The sequence below is a fragment of the Bombina bombina genome, chromosome 6 (genome assembly GCF_027579735.1).
Source record: "Bombina bombina isolate aBomBom1 chromosome 6, aBomBom1.pri, whole genome shotgun sequence".
In the NCBI taxonomy this organism is placed as follows: Eukaryota; Metazoa; Chordata; class Amphibia; order Anura; family Bombinatoridae; genus Bombina; species Bombina bombina.
The window spans coordinates 102,011,259-102,024,435 of NC_069504.1; the positions used below are offsets into that span (position 1 = coordinate 102,011,259).

Genomic DNA, 13,177 nt, shown 5'->3' on the forward strand with positions numbered 1-13,177 from the left:
GTCCAAATCGCTATTTTGCCAGAGGGTAGCTGAGGTTAGTTTCTACGGAAGCCTTAGAGGGACAAAACACTTCAAGGTGATAGAGCAACACGTTTCAACCCGCAATGGGTCTTTTTCAAGCTCTTGATGTACTAAACCATTAGCTATTTAAAGCTAGTGTGATAACCTAATTGGCTAGAAATTATGGGCGTCTCTAGATTAGCGGCAATGAACATACAGCATCGGCAATACTTAACAACATAGAAGATCGCAATTTGACCACATAGGAAAATTTGGATAATAGACATTTAGCAAATATAAATAATAAAGCATTTGACAAGTATGAATTAACGGATAGTTTAAATTCGTGCAGATCTGCAAATATCTTAAACGTTAATTTATAAAAATATATAATTCAAAAATAATACAATGGAGAGATACAAAAATACAGTTTCTGTACATCGTATAAAAATTATATAAAGAATATATATAAAAAAGTGATATATATAAGAAATATATCTATATAAAGAATATATATATATATATATATATATAATATATGTGTGTCTAATTGATAATGAATATATAAATATGTATCTTTGGAGAAAATTAATAGTGAATATATAATGAATGTTTTTGAAAAAACATATTTTTATGAGGAAGTGATTATAGAACATACTTCTCTAAACATCGGCAAAAATAAAAAAAGGAAAAATAAGAGATATTAAAAGTGATATGATCATAAATTAACCACTGAAAATACTATTATTATTAATTAATTTTCATGAATTGATTTTTATGAATTAATTTTTAAGTCTCTTCCTATACTTTAAGTAATTAAAAAGATTAAAAATTATATGTAGATAACTAACTTAGATAGCCCCTTTATGAGAATAGACTGCCAATCTGTCAGAATATCTGGATATATATTTGCAGAAGTTTGTAAAACAGCTTCCCTTCTTTCTAAAGGATTCTACAGATGTTTTAAATTTAATCAGTGATGTCACATGGCAGGATAACTATTTGTTGGCCTCCTGCGATGTGACATCTCTTTATACTTGCATTGATCAGAAAGGCTATTAATTTTTTCTTAGAAAAGGATTTATTGTTGAAATATGAACAGAAATGCTTAATTCTAGAAGCTATTAATTTTATTTTGTCTCAATTTTTTCTTCTACAATGGCAAGTTCTACAAACAGGAGAGAGGGACAGCTATGGGCACCAGGTTTGCTCCAAGTTATGCCAATTTATTTATGGGATATTGGGAACATCATTTCTTATTAAATAACCTTCTTGGAGCAAGCCTGGTGTCCTACAAACGTTATATAGACGATAGCATAAAAATCTGGCAGGGTAGTGATTCATCATTTGATCACTTTGTAACAGATATGAATACTAATCAGGTTAATCTTAAATTCACTAGTGTAAGTAATAGATCTACTATTAATTTTTTAGATGTTGAAATTATGGTAAGAGAGAGTAAACTAACTGCTAGAACATTTTTCAAACAAGTGGTTGCAAATAGTTACATACACTTTACGAGCTGTCATCACAGGAAGTGGATAGAAAATATACCTAAAGGGCAGTTTTTACGTATTTGAAAAAACTGCACAGATATCAATGATTTTGATGTTCAGTCTCAAATACTTAAACAAAAGTTTCTAACTAGGGGCTATAATGAAAGTCATATTGACAAAACAATGAAAGAGGTTAGAGCAGTTGACAGAACATCTCTTAACTACAAGGGATAAATCAAATAGAAAATATGTGGAGAATGATGAAAAGAAAGACAGTGTTTTTATTCCATTTATCACAAATTATAGTCAAAATAAATATTTATTAGAAAGAATTTTAAATAATCATTGGAAATTATTAAGGAATGATGAGTTGTTGGGACCCCTTCTGCCGCCAAAACCTCAAGTAATTTATAAAAAGGCCCGTAATTTAAAATCCATCTTAGCACCTACTGAAAATAAAAACAAAAGTAATAGGAAATCAAATGGTCAGTTAGATATTGAAGGCAATAGTCTGCAATGTTGCTATCCTTGTCTTACCTGCAAATCCTGTTAACACTCCACTAAAAAGAGTTTAGATCAAATGTTACTGGCAAGACTTATAAAATTAATGAGCTAATTAGATGTTCAGATAGTTGTGTAATCTATATTATTCAATGTAATTGTGGCCTGCAATACATAGGTGAAACTACTAGGCCCCTATGTACCCGTATTAGGGAGCATATCTGGTCTATAGAAAACTTCAATCACAAGAGAAATAAAGACCTCCCAATCCCGAAACATTTTGGATTATGTAATAAGGGCAATCTTGACCATTTTTCCTTTATAGGTATTGAAAAGGTTAAAAAGAAATGGAGGGGGGGGGGGGAAATATGCAAAGTGATCTATTGAAAAGAGAGAGAGTAAATGGATTTTTGACTTAAAAACTTTACAGCCCAAGGGTCTGAATTTAGATTTCGATATCGGTTGTTATCTAAATGACTAGTCTATTCTCATAAAGGGGCTATCTAAGTTAGTTATCTACATATAATTTCTAATCTTTTTAATTACTCAAAGTATAGGAAGAGACTCTTAAAAATTAATTCATAAAAATTAATAAAAATCAATTCATGAAAATTATTAATAATAGTATTTTCAGTGGTTAATTTATGATCATATGAATTTTAATATCTCTTATTTTTCCTTTTTCTATTTTTGACGATTTTTAGAGAAGTATGTTCTATAATCACTTCCTCATAAAAATATGTTTTTTCAAAAACATTCATTATATATTCACTATTAATTTTCTCCAAAGATGCATATTTATATAATCATTATCAATTAGACACACATATTATATATATATATATATATATATATATATATATATATATACTCTTTATATATTTCTTATATATATCATAATTTTTTTTATATATATTCTTTATATATTTTTTATACGATGTATAGAAACTGTATTTTTGTATCTCTCCATTGTATTATTTTTGAATTATATATTTTTATAAATTAACGTTTAAGATATTTGCAGATCTGCACGAATTTAAACTATCCGTTAATTCATACTTGTCAAATGCTTTATTATTTATATTTGCTAAATGTCTATTATCCAAATTTTCCTATGTGGTCAAATTGCGATCTTCCATGTTGTTAAGTATTGCCGATGCTGTATGTTCATTGCTGCTAATCTAGAGACGCCCATAATTTCTAGCCAATTAGGTTATCACACTAGCTTTAAATAGCTAATGGTTTAGTACATCGAGAGCTTGAAAAAGACCCATTGCGGGTTGAAACGCGTTGCCCTATCACCTTGAAGTGTTTTGTCCCTTTAAGGCTTCCGTAGAAACTGACCTCAGCTACCCTCTGGAGAAATAGCGATTTGGACGAATACTCCGTTCCTGCCCTATCGCCATATTGGATTGCCGCATTGAAGTGGATGCTGTTACTGCCAGGAGTCGTTTGCCACAGAGGGGAGAACCATACATCTCTTCACCATTTCCGGTGTAAGTAAAAGTGAATACGTTTGATTGGTGTCTTTTCTGCCGTTTGATCCGGTTCCTTATCTCATTTCAGCCTCATTTCGTGACTAAACGTTTGGCTTGTCGATTGGATTCATTCAAACATTCGTCTGGAGACCACCTGTTTTCTCTTTTTGTTATTGTTTTTAATGCTAGTACTATTTCAATTGTTATATTGTATTTATCTTTGCAACATAGCCACAAATTATTGTTGCGAGTTGTTTCAATTTGTATGCTACACTTTATATTTGAGCCTGATCAACGCATGTGGAGTTCAGTATATATATTTCATCTTTTGTAATTGGTATTAAAATTTATGCAGATTTTGCACATATTCTTATCTTGTTTAATTATTTGTATCTAGCCTTTTTAGGCTTCACCCAATTCATCATTTTTTGAAGGTTCACACATTTCATTAGTTTCACTTATATAAATTATTTCTTATGCACTATTGTCACCTATTTTAAGCTTTCACTAGCGCTTATGATTTAAGGATTTTTTTCTGGTTTTCTATATCCAGATTTTTTCTTATACCTATTTAGTTTAATTAGAGGCTGTGGAGTCCTCATATTTTTCATAGGCCTAATAGGGTTTCTTAGCGCAGTAACCAAAATACCTTTTTGCACGCACATGGCTCCATAAAAAGACAAGCTGGTTAAAGAATGCTTCAAAGAACATTTCTAGATATGCTCCATGTCATAAGATTTTGTGCTAATAGATCACATTTTAAACTTTTATAAAATATTTATTTTTACTGGGGTAACACTCTCCTTATATGAGAGACATGCACTGATGGACATTTCAGATTTGGCTGAAATGTCCCTTTAATTCTGTCTGCAGAATTCTACATAAGACAATATAGATAGAATCAGTAAATTAGATTATAAATTGTGTAAAATGTTAGCTCACACAAAGCCGACATGAATATTGCTAGAAAAACATTACCAGTCTTCTTTCGAATAAAAAGTGTTATACTTGTATTAAATAATGTGTATTTGATGCTCGTCATATCACATACCTGGGACAGTGGAGGTTCGTGCAAGTCTAGCTGCAATCTTTGTACTACCTCTAAAAAATCTTCAGCATGAAAGCAAATTACATCTTTGGTTATGCGCGGTTGCTCATTCCTGTGCAGCGAAAGAGAGAAAATACTCATTTGTATTCAGACGATTATATATATTTTTTAAGTTACAACTATAATATTGAGAACATCCATTTTCTTATCTATACTTAGCATCTTTGTTAATCTAGTTTTAAATAAGCAGACTGCATGTGTAGTTATACTATACGCATCATATGGGCAAGCCATTCACCAAAAAAAAAAATATATATATTTTTATAACTTATATACACTCAGATGAACAAGATGCAGCATTCTAGACACAGCATCTGCAACCACTCACTCTGGAATCTCTCACACTTTTACCATGTGGCTCAAAGTCTCCCGCTACACTGTCACCTGAAGCCGCCACCTGGTCCAGTCTCTACAAACCATGCGCAGGATAAGCTTACAACTTCTCAGCCACCACCTCTCCTCTTACAATCTCTTGGGCCAATCCTCCTACCCCAGGCCTCAGGACTCTACTCTCTAAAGTTTCTCCCTGAAGTTCCAAAACCGTCACCTCAGAACCATCAGAAAAAAATTGCAAACCAGAAAGATGCGCCTTAAGAAGAATCACAGATATGCCTCAGGGGCCCTATTTGATTCTTAATAGTAATGTTAAGTGCTTTATTTACACAAGAAATCACCATGATTTCATAAAATAAACAAATTTATGCTACGACTAAAATCAGGAGTTCTGCAGTATGTAATGTAACTTTATCACAATAACGGCCCTTTAATGTAAGTCCAACATTTCAACAAAAATCCCTTGCATCAAGCTCAAAGGGACATGAAACCCAAAAAACAGAATTTATGCTTACCTGATAAATTACTTTCTCTTGCGGTGTATCCAGTCCACGGATTCATCCTTTACTTGTGGGATATTCTCATTCCCTACAGGAAGTAGCAAAGAGAGCACACAGCAAAGCTGTCCATATAGCTCCCCCTCTAGCTCCACCCTTCAGTCATTCGACCAAAGGTTAGGAAGAAAAAGGACAAACCATAGGGTGCAGTGGTGACTGTAGTTTAAACAAAATTTTTTTTACCTGACTTAAATGCCAGGGCGGGCCGTGGACTGGATACACCGCAAGAGAAAGTAATTTATCAGGTAAGCATATATTCTGTTTTCTCTTGCAAGGTGTATCCAGTCCACGGATTCATCCTTTACTTGTGGGATACCAATACCAAAGCTTTAGGACACGGATGAAGGGAGGGAACAAGACAGGTACCTTAAACGGAAGGCACCACTGCTTGCAAAACCTTTTTCCCAAAAATAGCCTCCGAAGAAGCAAAAGTATCGAATTTGTAAAATTTGGCAAAAGTATGCAGTGAAGACCAAGTCGCTGCCTTACAAATCTGTTCAACAGAAGCCTCATTTTTGAAAGCCCACGTGGAAGCCACTGCTCTGGTAGAATGAGCAGTAATTCTTTCAGGAGGCTGCTGGCCAGTAGTTAGAAAACCAGGCTTGGTACGCAAAACTACCTTATCTGCGTGGAACACCAGGGAAGGTGAATCACACTGTAAGGCAGATAATTCTGAAACTCTTCGAGCAGAAGAGATAGCTATCAAAAACAAAACTTTCCAAGATAACAACTTAATGTCTATGGAATGTAAAGGTTCAAACGGAACCCCTTGAAGAACTGAAAGAACTAGATTCAAACTCCATGGCGGAGCCACAGGTTTATAGACAGGCTTGATTCTGACTAAAGCCTGAGCAAACGCTTGAACGTCTGGTACCTCTGCCAGACGCTTGTGTAACAGGATAGACAAAGCAGATATTTGTCCTTTTAAGGAACTAGCTGACAATCCTTTCACCAGTCCTTCTTGGAGAAAGGACAATATCCTGGGAATCCTAATCTTACTCCATGAGTAACCCTTGGATTCACACCAACAAAGATATTTCCGCCATATCTTATGGTAGATTTTCCTGGTGACAGGCTTTCTAGCCTGAATCAGAGTATCTATAACTGACTCAGAGAACCCACGCTTTGATAAAATTAAGCGTTCAATCTCCAAGCAGTCAGACGTAGAGAAACTAAATTTGGATGCTTGAACGGACCCTGTATTAGAAGATCCTGCCTCATTGGCAGTGTCCATGGTGGGACAGATGACATGTCCACTAGGTCTGCATACCAAGTCCTGCGTGGCCACGCAGGCGCTATCAGAATCACTGAAGCCTTCTCCTGCTTGATTCTGGCAACCAGACGTGAGAGGAGAGGAAACGGTGGAAAAAAATAAGCCAGATTGAAGGACCAAGGCGCTGCTAGAGCATCTATCAATACCGCCTTGGGATCCCGGGACCTGGACCCGTAGAGAGGAAGTTTGGTGTTCTGACGGGACGCCATCAGATCCAACTCTGGGGTGCCCCATAGCTGAGTCAGCTGGGAAAATACCTCTGGGTGGAGTTCCCACTCCCCCGGGTGAAAAGTCTGACGACTTAGAAAATCCGCCTCCCAGTTGTCTACTCCTGGGATGTGAATTGCTGAAAGATGGCAGGAGGGATCCTCCGCCCACCTGATTATTTTGGTTACTTCCGTCATTGCTAGGGAACTCTTTGTTCCCCCCTGATGATTGACGTAAGCTACAGTCGTGATGTTGTCCGACTGAAATCTGATGAATTTGGCCGCCGCTAGTTGAGGCCATGCCTGAAGAGCGTTGAATATCGCCCTCAGTTCCAGAATGTTTATCGGGAGAAGAGTTTCTTCCCGAGACCATAAGCCCTGAGCTTTCAGGGAGTCCCAGACCACACCCCAGCCTAACAGACTGGCGTCGGTCGTTACGATGATCCACTCTGGCCTGCGGAAACATATTCCTTGAGACAGGTGATCCTGAGACAACCACCAGAGAAGAGAATCTCTGGTCTCCTGGTCCAACTGAATTTGAGGAAACAAATCTGCATAATCCCCATTCCACTGTTTGAGCATGCATAGTTGCAGTGGTCTGAGGTGTATCCGAGCAAAAGGGACTATGTCCATTGCCGCAACCATTAGTCCGATTGTCTCCATGCACTGAGCCACAGATGGCCGAGGAATGGAATAAAGAGCTCGGCAAGTAGTTAAGAGTTTTAAGCTTTCTGACCTCCGTCAGAAATATTTTCATTTCTACCGAGTCTATCAGGGTTCCTAGGAATGGAACTCTTGTGAGGGGGGAGAGAGAACTCTTTTTGATGTTCACCTTCCACCCGTGAGACCTCAGAAAGGCCAATACAATCTCCGTGTGAGACTTGGTTCTTTGGAAAGTTGACGCCTGAATTAAGATGTCGTCTAGGTAAGGCGCCACTGCTATGCCCCGCGGTCTTAGAACCGCCAGGAGGGACCCTAGCACCTTTGTGAAAATTCTGGGAGCAGTGGCCAACCCGAAAGGAAGAGCCACAAACTGAAAATGCTTGTCCAGAAAGGCGAACCTGAGAAACTGGTGATGATCTTTGTGGATAGGAATGTGCAGATACGCATCCTTTAGATCCACGGTAGTCATATATTGACCCTCCTGGATCATTGGTAAGATTGTCCGAATGGTCTCCATCTTGAATGATGGGAATTTGTTTAGAATTTTGAGATCCAGGATTGGTCTGAAAGTTTCTTCTTTTTTTGGGAACCACAAACAGGTTTGATTAAAACCCCAGTCCTTGTTCTGCAATTGGAACTGGGTGGATCACTCCCATTGTATGTATATATTCTACACAGCGTAAAAACGCCTCTTTCTTTGTCTGATCTGTAGACAGACGAGAAATGTGGAACCTTCCCCTTGGAGGAGAGTCCTTGAATTCTAGAAGGTATCCCTGGGCTACAATCTCTAATGCCCAAGGATCGTGTACATCTCTTGCCCAGGCTTGAGCAAAGAGAGAGAGTCTGCCCCTACTAGATCCGGTCCCGGATCGGGGGCTACCCCTGCATGCTGTCTTGGTGGCAGCTGCAGGCTTTTTGGCCCGTTTACCCTTATTCCAGCCCTGGTAAGGTTTCCAGTTTGCCTTGGGCTGTGAAGCTTTACCCTCTTGCTTTGCAGCCGGAGAGGATGAAGCAGGGCCGTTCCTGAAATTGCGAAAGGAACGAAAATTAGCTTTGTTCTTTGTTTTAAAGGCTTTGTCCTGAGGGAGAGCATGGCCTTTTCCCCCGGTGATATCTGAAATAATCTCTTTCAATTCAGGCCCGAATAGGGTCTTCCCTTTGAAAGGAATGTTCAAAAGCTTGGATTTAGACGACACATCGGCCGACCAGGACTTTAGCCATAGCGCCCTGCGCACCAAAATGGCGAAACCTGCATTTTTTTCGCCGCAAACTTAGCTATTTGGAAAGCGGCATCAGTGATAAAAGAATTAGCTAGCTTTAGAGCCTTAATTCTATCCATAATTTCCTCATATGAGGTCTCCGTCTGGAGCGAGTCTTCCAGCGCCTCAAACCAGAAAGCAGCTGCAGTAGTTACAGGAATAATGCAGGCAATAGGTTGGAGAAGAAAACCTTGTTGAACAAAAATTTTCTTAAGTAAACCCTCTAACGTCTTATCCATAGGGTCTTTAAAAACACAACTGTCTTCAATTGGTATGGTTGTGCGTTTAGCTAGTGTAGAAACAGCCCCCTCCACCTTAGGGACCGTCTGCCACGAGTCCCGCATGGGGTCAGATATGGGGAACATTTTCTTAAAAACAGGAGGGGGGACAAAAGGGACACCTGGCCTATCCCACTCCCTAGTAACGATATCCGCAATCCTCTTAGGGACCGGAAACGCATCCGTGTAAACAGGGACCTCTAGGTACTTGTCCATTTTACACAATTTCTCTGGGATCACCAAAGGGTCACAGTCATCCAGAGTAGCTAATACCTCCCTAAGTAAAACACGGAGGTGTTCTAGTTTAAATTAAAAAGCCAATGTATCTGAATCTGTCTGGGGAGGAACCCTTCCTGAATCAGAGACTTCTCCCTCAGACATCAAATCCCTCGCTCCCACTTCAGAGCGTTGTGAGGGTATATCGGATACGGCTACCAAAGCGTCAGAATGCTCATAATCTGTTCTTAAAACGGAGCTATCACGCTTTGCAGGTAACACGGGCAGTTTAGGTAAGAAGGCTGTAAGAGAATTATCCATGACTGCCGCTAAGTCTTGTATTGTAAAAGGGTTAGACGCACTAGAGGTACTAGGCGTCGCTTGCGCGGGCGTAAATGGTTGTGACACTTGGGGAGAGGCAGACGGGCTACCCTCGTTACCTTCAGTCTGAGAATCATCTTGGGCCACATTCTTAAGTGCAACAATATGATCTTTAAAGTGTATAGACATATCAGTACAAGTGGGACACATTCTGAGAGGGGGTTCCACCATGGCTTCTAAACACATTGAACAAGGATTTTCCTTAGTGTCAGACATGTTTAACAGACTAGTAGAGTACACAAATAGGCTTGGAATCACTTTAATCAAATAAAAAACACAATTTGAAAAAAACGTTACTGTGCCTTTAAGAGATAAAAAGAGCACACAATTTTACAAAACAGTGAAAAATGCAGCAATCTTTCTGAAATTTTCACAGTATGTAGCTAAAGCCTTAATAAGATTGCACCCCAAGTTTCGATTAACCCCTTAATGCCCAAACCGGAGCAGCCTAAAGCCAACACCTGGTTAAATCACTACAGCACCTTGCCACAGCCTTGCTGTGGCCCTACCTTCCCTTAGGGATCAGATTTGGGGGAATATAGCTTCTTTTAGGCCCTCAAACATCAGCAGGACCCTCCATGTGAAACAGCATGAACTTCTCTGCAATTCTAACTGTGCATCTGAGGCAATTAGGCCCCTCCCACTCTACTCCGGAGCTGTGAGGCCTAGTAAATCACTCCTAAGTGACTAAAAAAACAGCCATGTGGTAATAACCCCAGAAAAAGTGTCTTGCAAAACGATTTTTCCTTAGCCAAACAATCGATTGCCCTGAATAAGTGTCAACCAGTATATTAGCCCTATTATGTAAGCATTCAATTCCTTACTAAGTCTGTGAACATAGCTTACCCTCCCCTCATGGGGATCTGGTCAGTCTCTTCTAGCATTATCTCAGTCTTGTCTAGAAATAAATGACTGAACATACCTTATTGCAGATCACCCTGCAAAATGTTCCCCCCCCAACTGAAGTTTTCTGGTACTCCTCAGTCCTGTGTGGGAACAGCAGTGGATTTTAGTTACAACATGCTAAAATCATTTTCCTCTCAGCAGAAATCTTCATCACTTTTCTGCTAGAGAGTAAATAGTACACACCGGTACCATTTAAAATAACAAACTTTTGATTGAAGATAATAAAACTGCAATTCTAACACCACATTCACTTTACACTCCCGAGAGAGACCTTAGTGCTTAGAGCCAGCAAAGAGAATGACTGGGGGGTGGAGCTAGAGGGGGAGCTATATGGACAGCTTTGCTGTGTGCTCTCTTTGCTACTTCCTGTAGGGAATGAGAATATCCCACAAGTAAAGGATGAATCCGTGGACTGGATACACCTTGCAAGAGAAATGTTCTATTGTGGCTCAGACAGAGCATGCAGTTTTAAACAACTTTCTAATTTACTTTTATTATTAAATTATCAGGAGCAGGTCCATTTCTGGAGCAATATACGGTAGCAGTTTGAAAGAATGTTATCCATTTGCAAGAGCACTAGATGGCGGCACAATTTCCTTCCATTTAGTGCTTCAGACGCCTACCTAGATATCTCTTTAATAAAGAATACCATGGGAACAAAGCAAATTTGATAATAGAAGTAAATCGGAAACTTTAAAACCTTGTATGCTCCGTTTGAATCACAAAAGAAAATGTTTGGGTTTTATATCCTTTTTAAAGACTGTATATTAAAATATAAAACTACTTCATCAACAGCAGTTATGTTAAAGTAAACATTGTTTTTTCTTGGTCTCAGTTTGAACCTTTTGCATTCATATATTTATTGCTAACTTAAACATTCTATTGTTTAAACATCTATAAACCTGCTGCAACGTGTCCAATTTATAATCAGCGCTTACATTGAAAGGGAAATGAAACCAAACATTTTTCATGATTGAAATAGAGCATGTGATTTTAACCCCTTAAGGACAAGGCCATTTTTCAATTTCTTTCCCTTAAGGATCAGGGCTATTTTTACATTTCTGCTGTGTTTGTGTTTAGCTGCAATTTTCCTCTTACTCATTTACTGTACCCACACATATTATATACCGTTTTTCTCGCCATTAAATGGACTTTCTAAAGATACCATTATTTTCATCATATCTTATATAATTTACCATAAAAAAAAAAAAATATGAGGAAAAAATGCAAAAAAACACACTTTTTCTAACTTTGAACCCCAAAATCTGTTGCACATCTACAACCTCCAAACAACACCCATGCTAAATAGTTTCTAAATTTTGTCCTGAGTTTAGAAATACCCAATGTTTACATGTTATTTGCTTTTTATGCAAGTTATAGGGCAATAAGTATAAGTAGCACTTCGCTATTTCCAAATTATTTTTTTTCAAAATTAGCGATAGTTACATTGGAACACTGATATCTGTCTGGAATCCCTGAATACCCCTTGACATGTATATATTTTTTTTTAGTAGACATCCCAAAGTATTGATCTAGGCCTATTTTGGTATATTTCATGCCACCATTTCACCGCCAAATGCGATCAAACAAAAAAAAAAATTGTTCACTTCTTCAAACTTTTTCACAAATATTAGATTTCTCAATGAAATTATTTACAAACAACTTGTGCAATTATAGCACAAATGGTTGTAAATGCTTCTCTGGGATCCCCTTTGTTCAGAAATAGCAGACATATATGGCTTTGGCGTTGCTTCTTGGTAATTAGAAGGCCGCTAAATGCCGCTGTGCACCACATTTGTATTAGGCCAGCAGTGAAGGGGTTAATTAGGTCGCTTGTAGGGTTAATTTTAGCTTTAGTGTAGTGTAGTAGACAACCCAAAGTATTGATCTAGGCCAATTTTAATATATTTCATGCCACCATTTCACCGCCAAATGCGATCAAATAAAAAAAAAAGTTCACTTTTTCACTAACTTTGGGTTTCTCACTGAAATTATTTACAAACAGCTTGTGCAATTATGGCACAAATGGTTGTAAATGCTTCTCTGGGATCCCCTTTGTTCATAAATAGCAGACATTAATGGCTTTGGCATTGCTTTTTGGTAATTAGAAGGCTGCTAAATGCTGCTGCGCACCAAACTTGTATTATGCCCAGCAGTGACGGGGTTAATTAGGTTGCTTGTAGGGAGCTTGAAGGGTTAATTTTAGCTTTAGTGTAGAAATCAGTCTCCCACCTGACACATCCCACCCCCTGATCCCTCCCAAACAGCTCTATTCCCTCCCCCACCCCACAATTGTCCCCGCCATTTTAAGTACTGGCAGAAAGTCTGCCAGTACTAAAATAAGTTTTATTTCATTTTTTTTTTCATTATTTAAAAAAAAAACAAAAAAAAAAACAAAAACAAAAAAACATTCTGCTGTATAGGATCCCCCCTTAGCCCCCAACCTGCCTGATCCCCCCCAAGGAGCTCTCTAACCCTCCCCCCACTAACTATTAGCCACCATTTTGGGTACTGGCAGCTGT

General features: G+C 38.2%; 1 protein-coding gene across 1 annotated transcript in view; it reads right to left on the bottom strand.

Moving 5' to 3' along the window:
* RSBN1L (round spermatid basic protein 1 like) overlaps positions 1-13,177 on the bottom strand; it is a gene marked incomplete in the record, with an annotated part of 431,851 nt that overhangs the window by 31,920 nt on the left and 386,754 nt on the right. Inside the window, 1 exon segment of the mRNA XM_053716531.1 lies at positions 4,527-4,635. Within this exon segment, the coding sequence (XP_053572506.1) occupies positions 4,527-4,635 (109 nt within the window).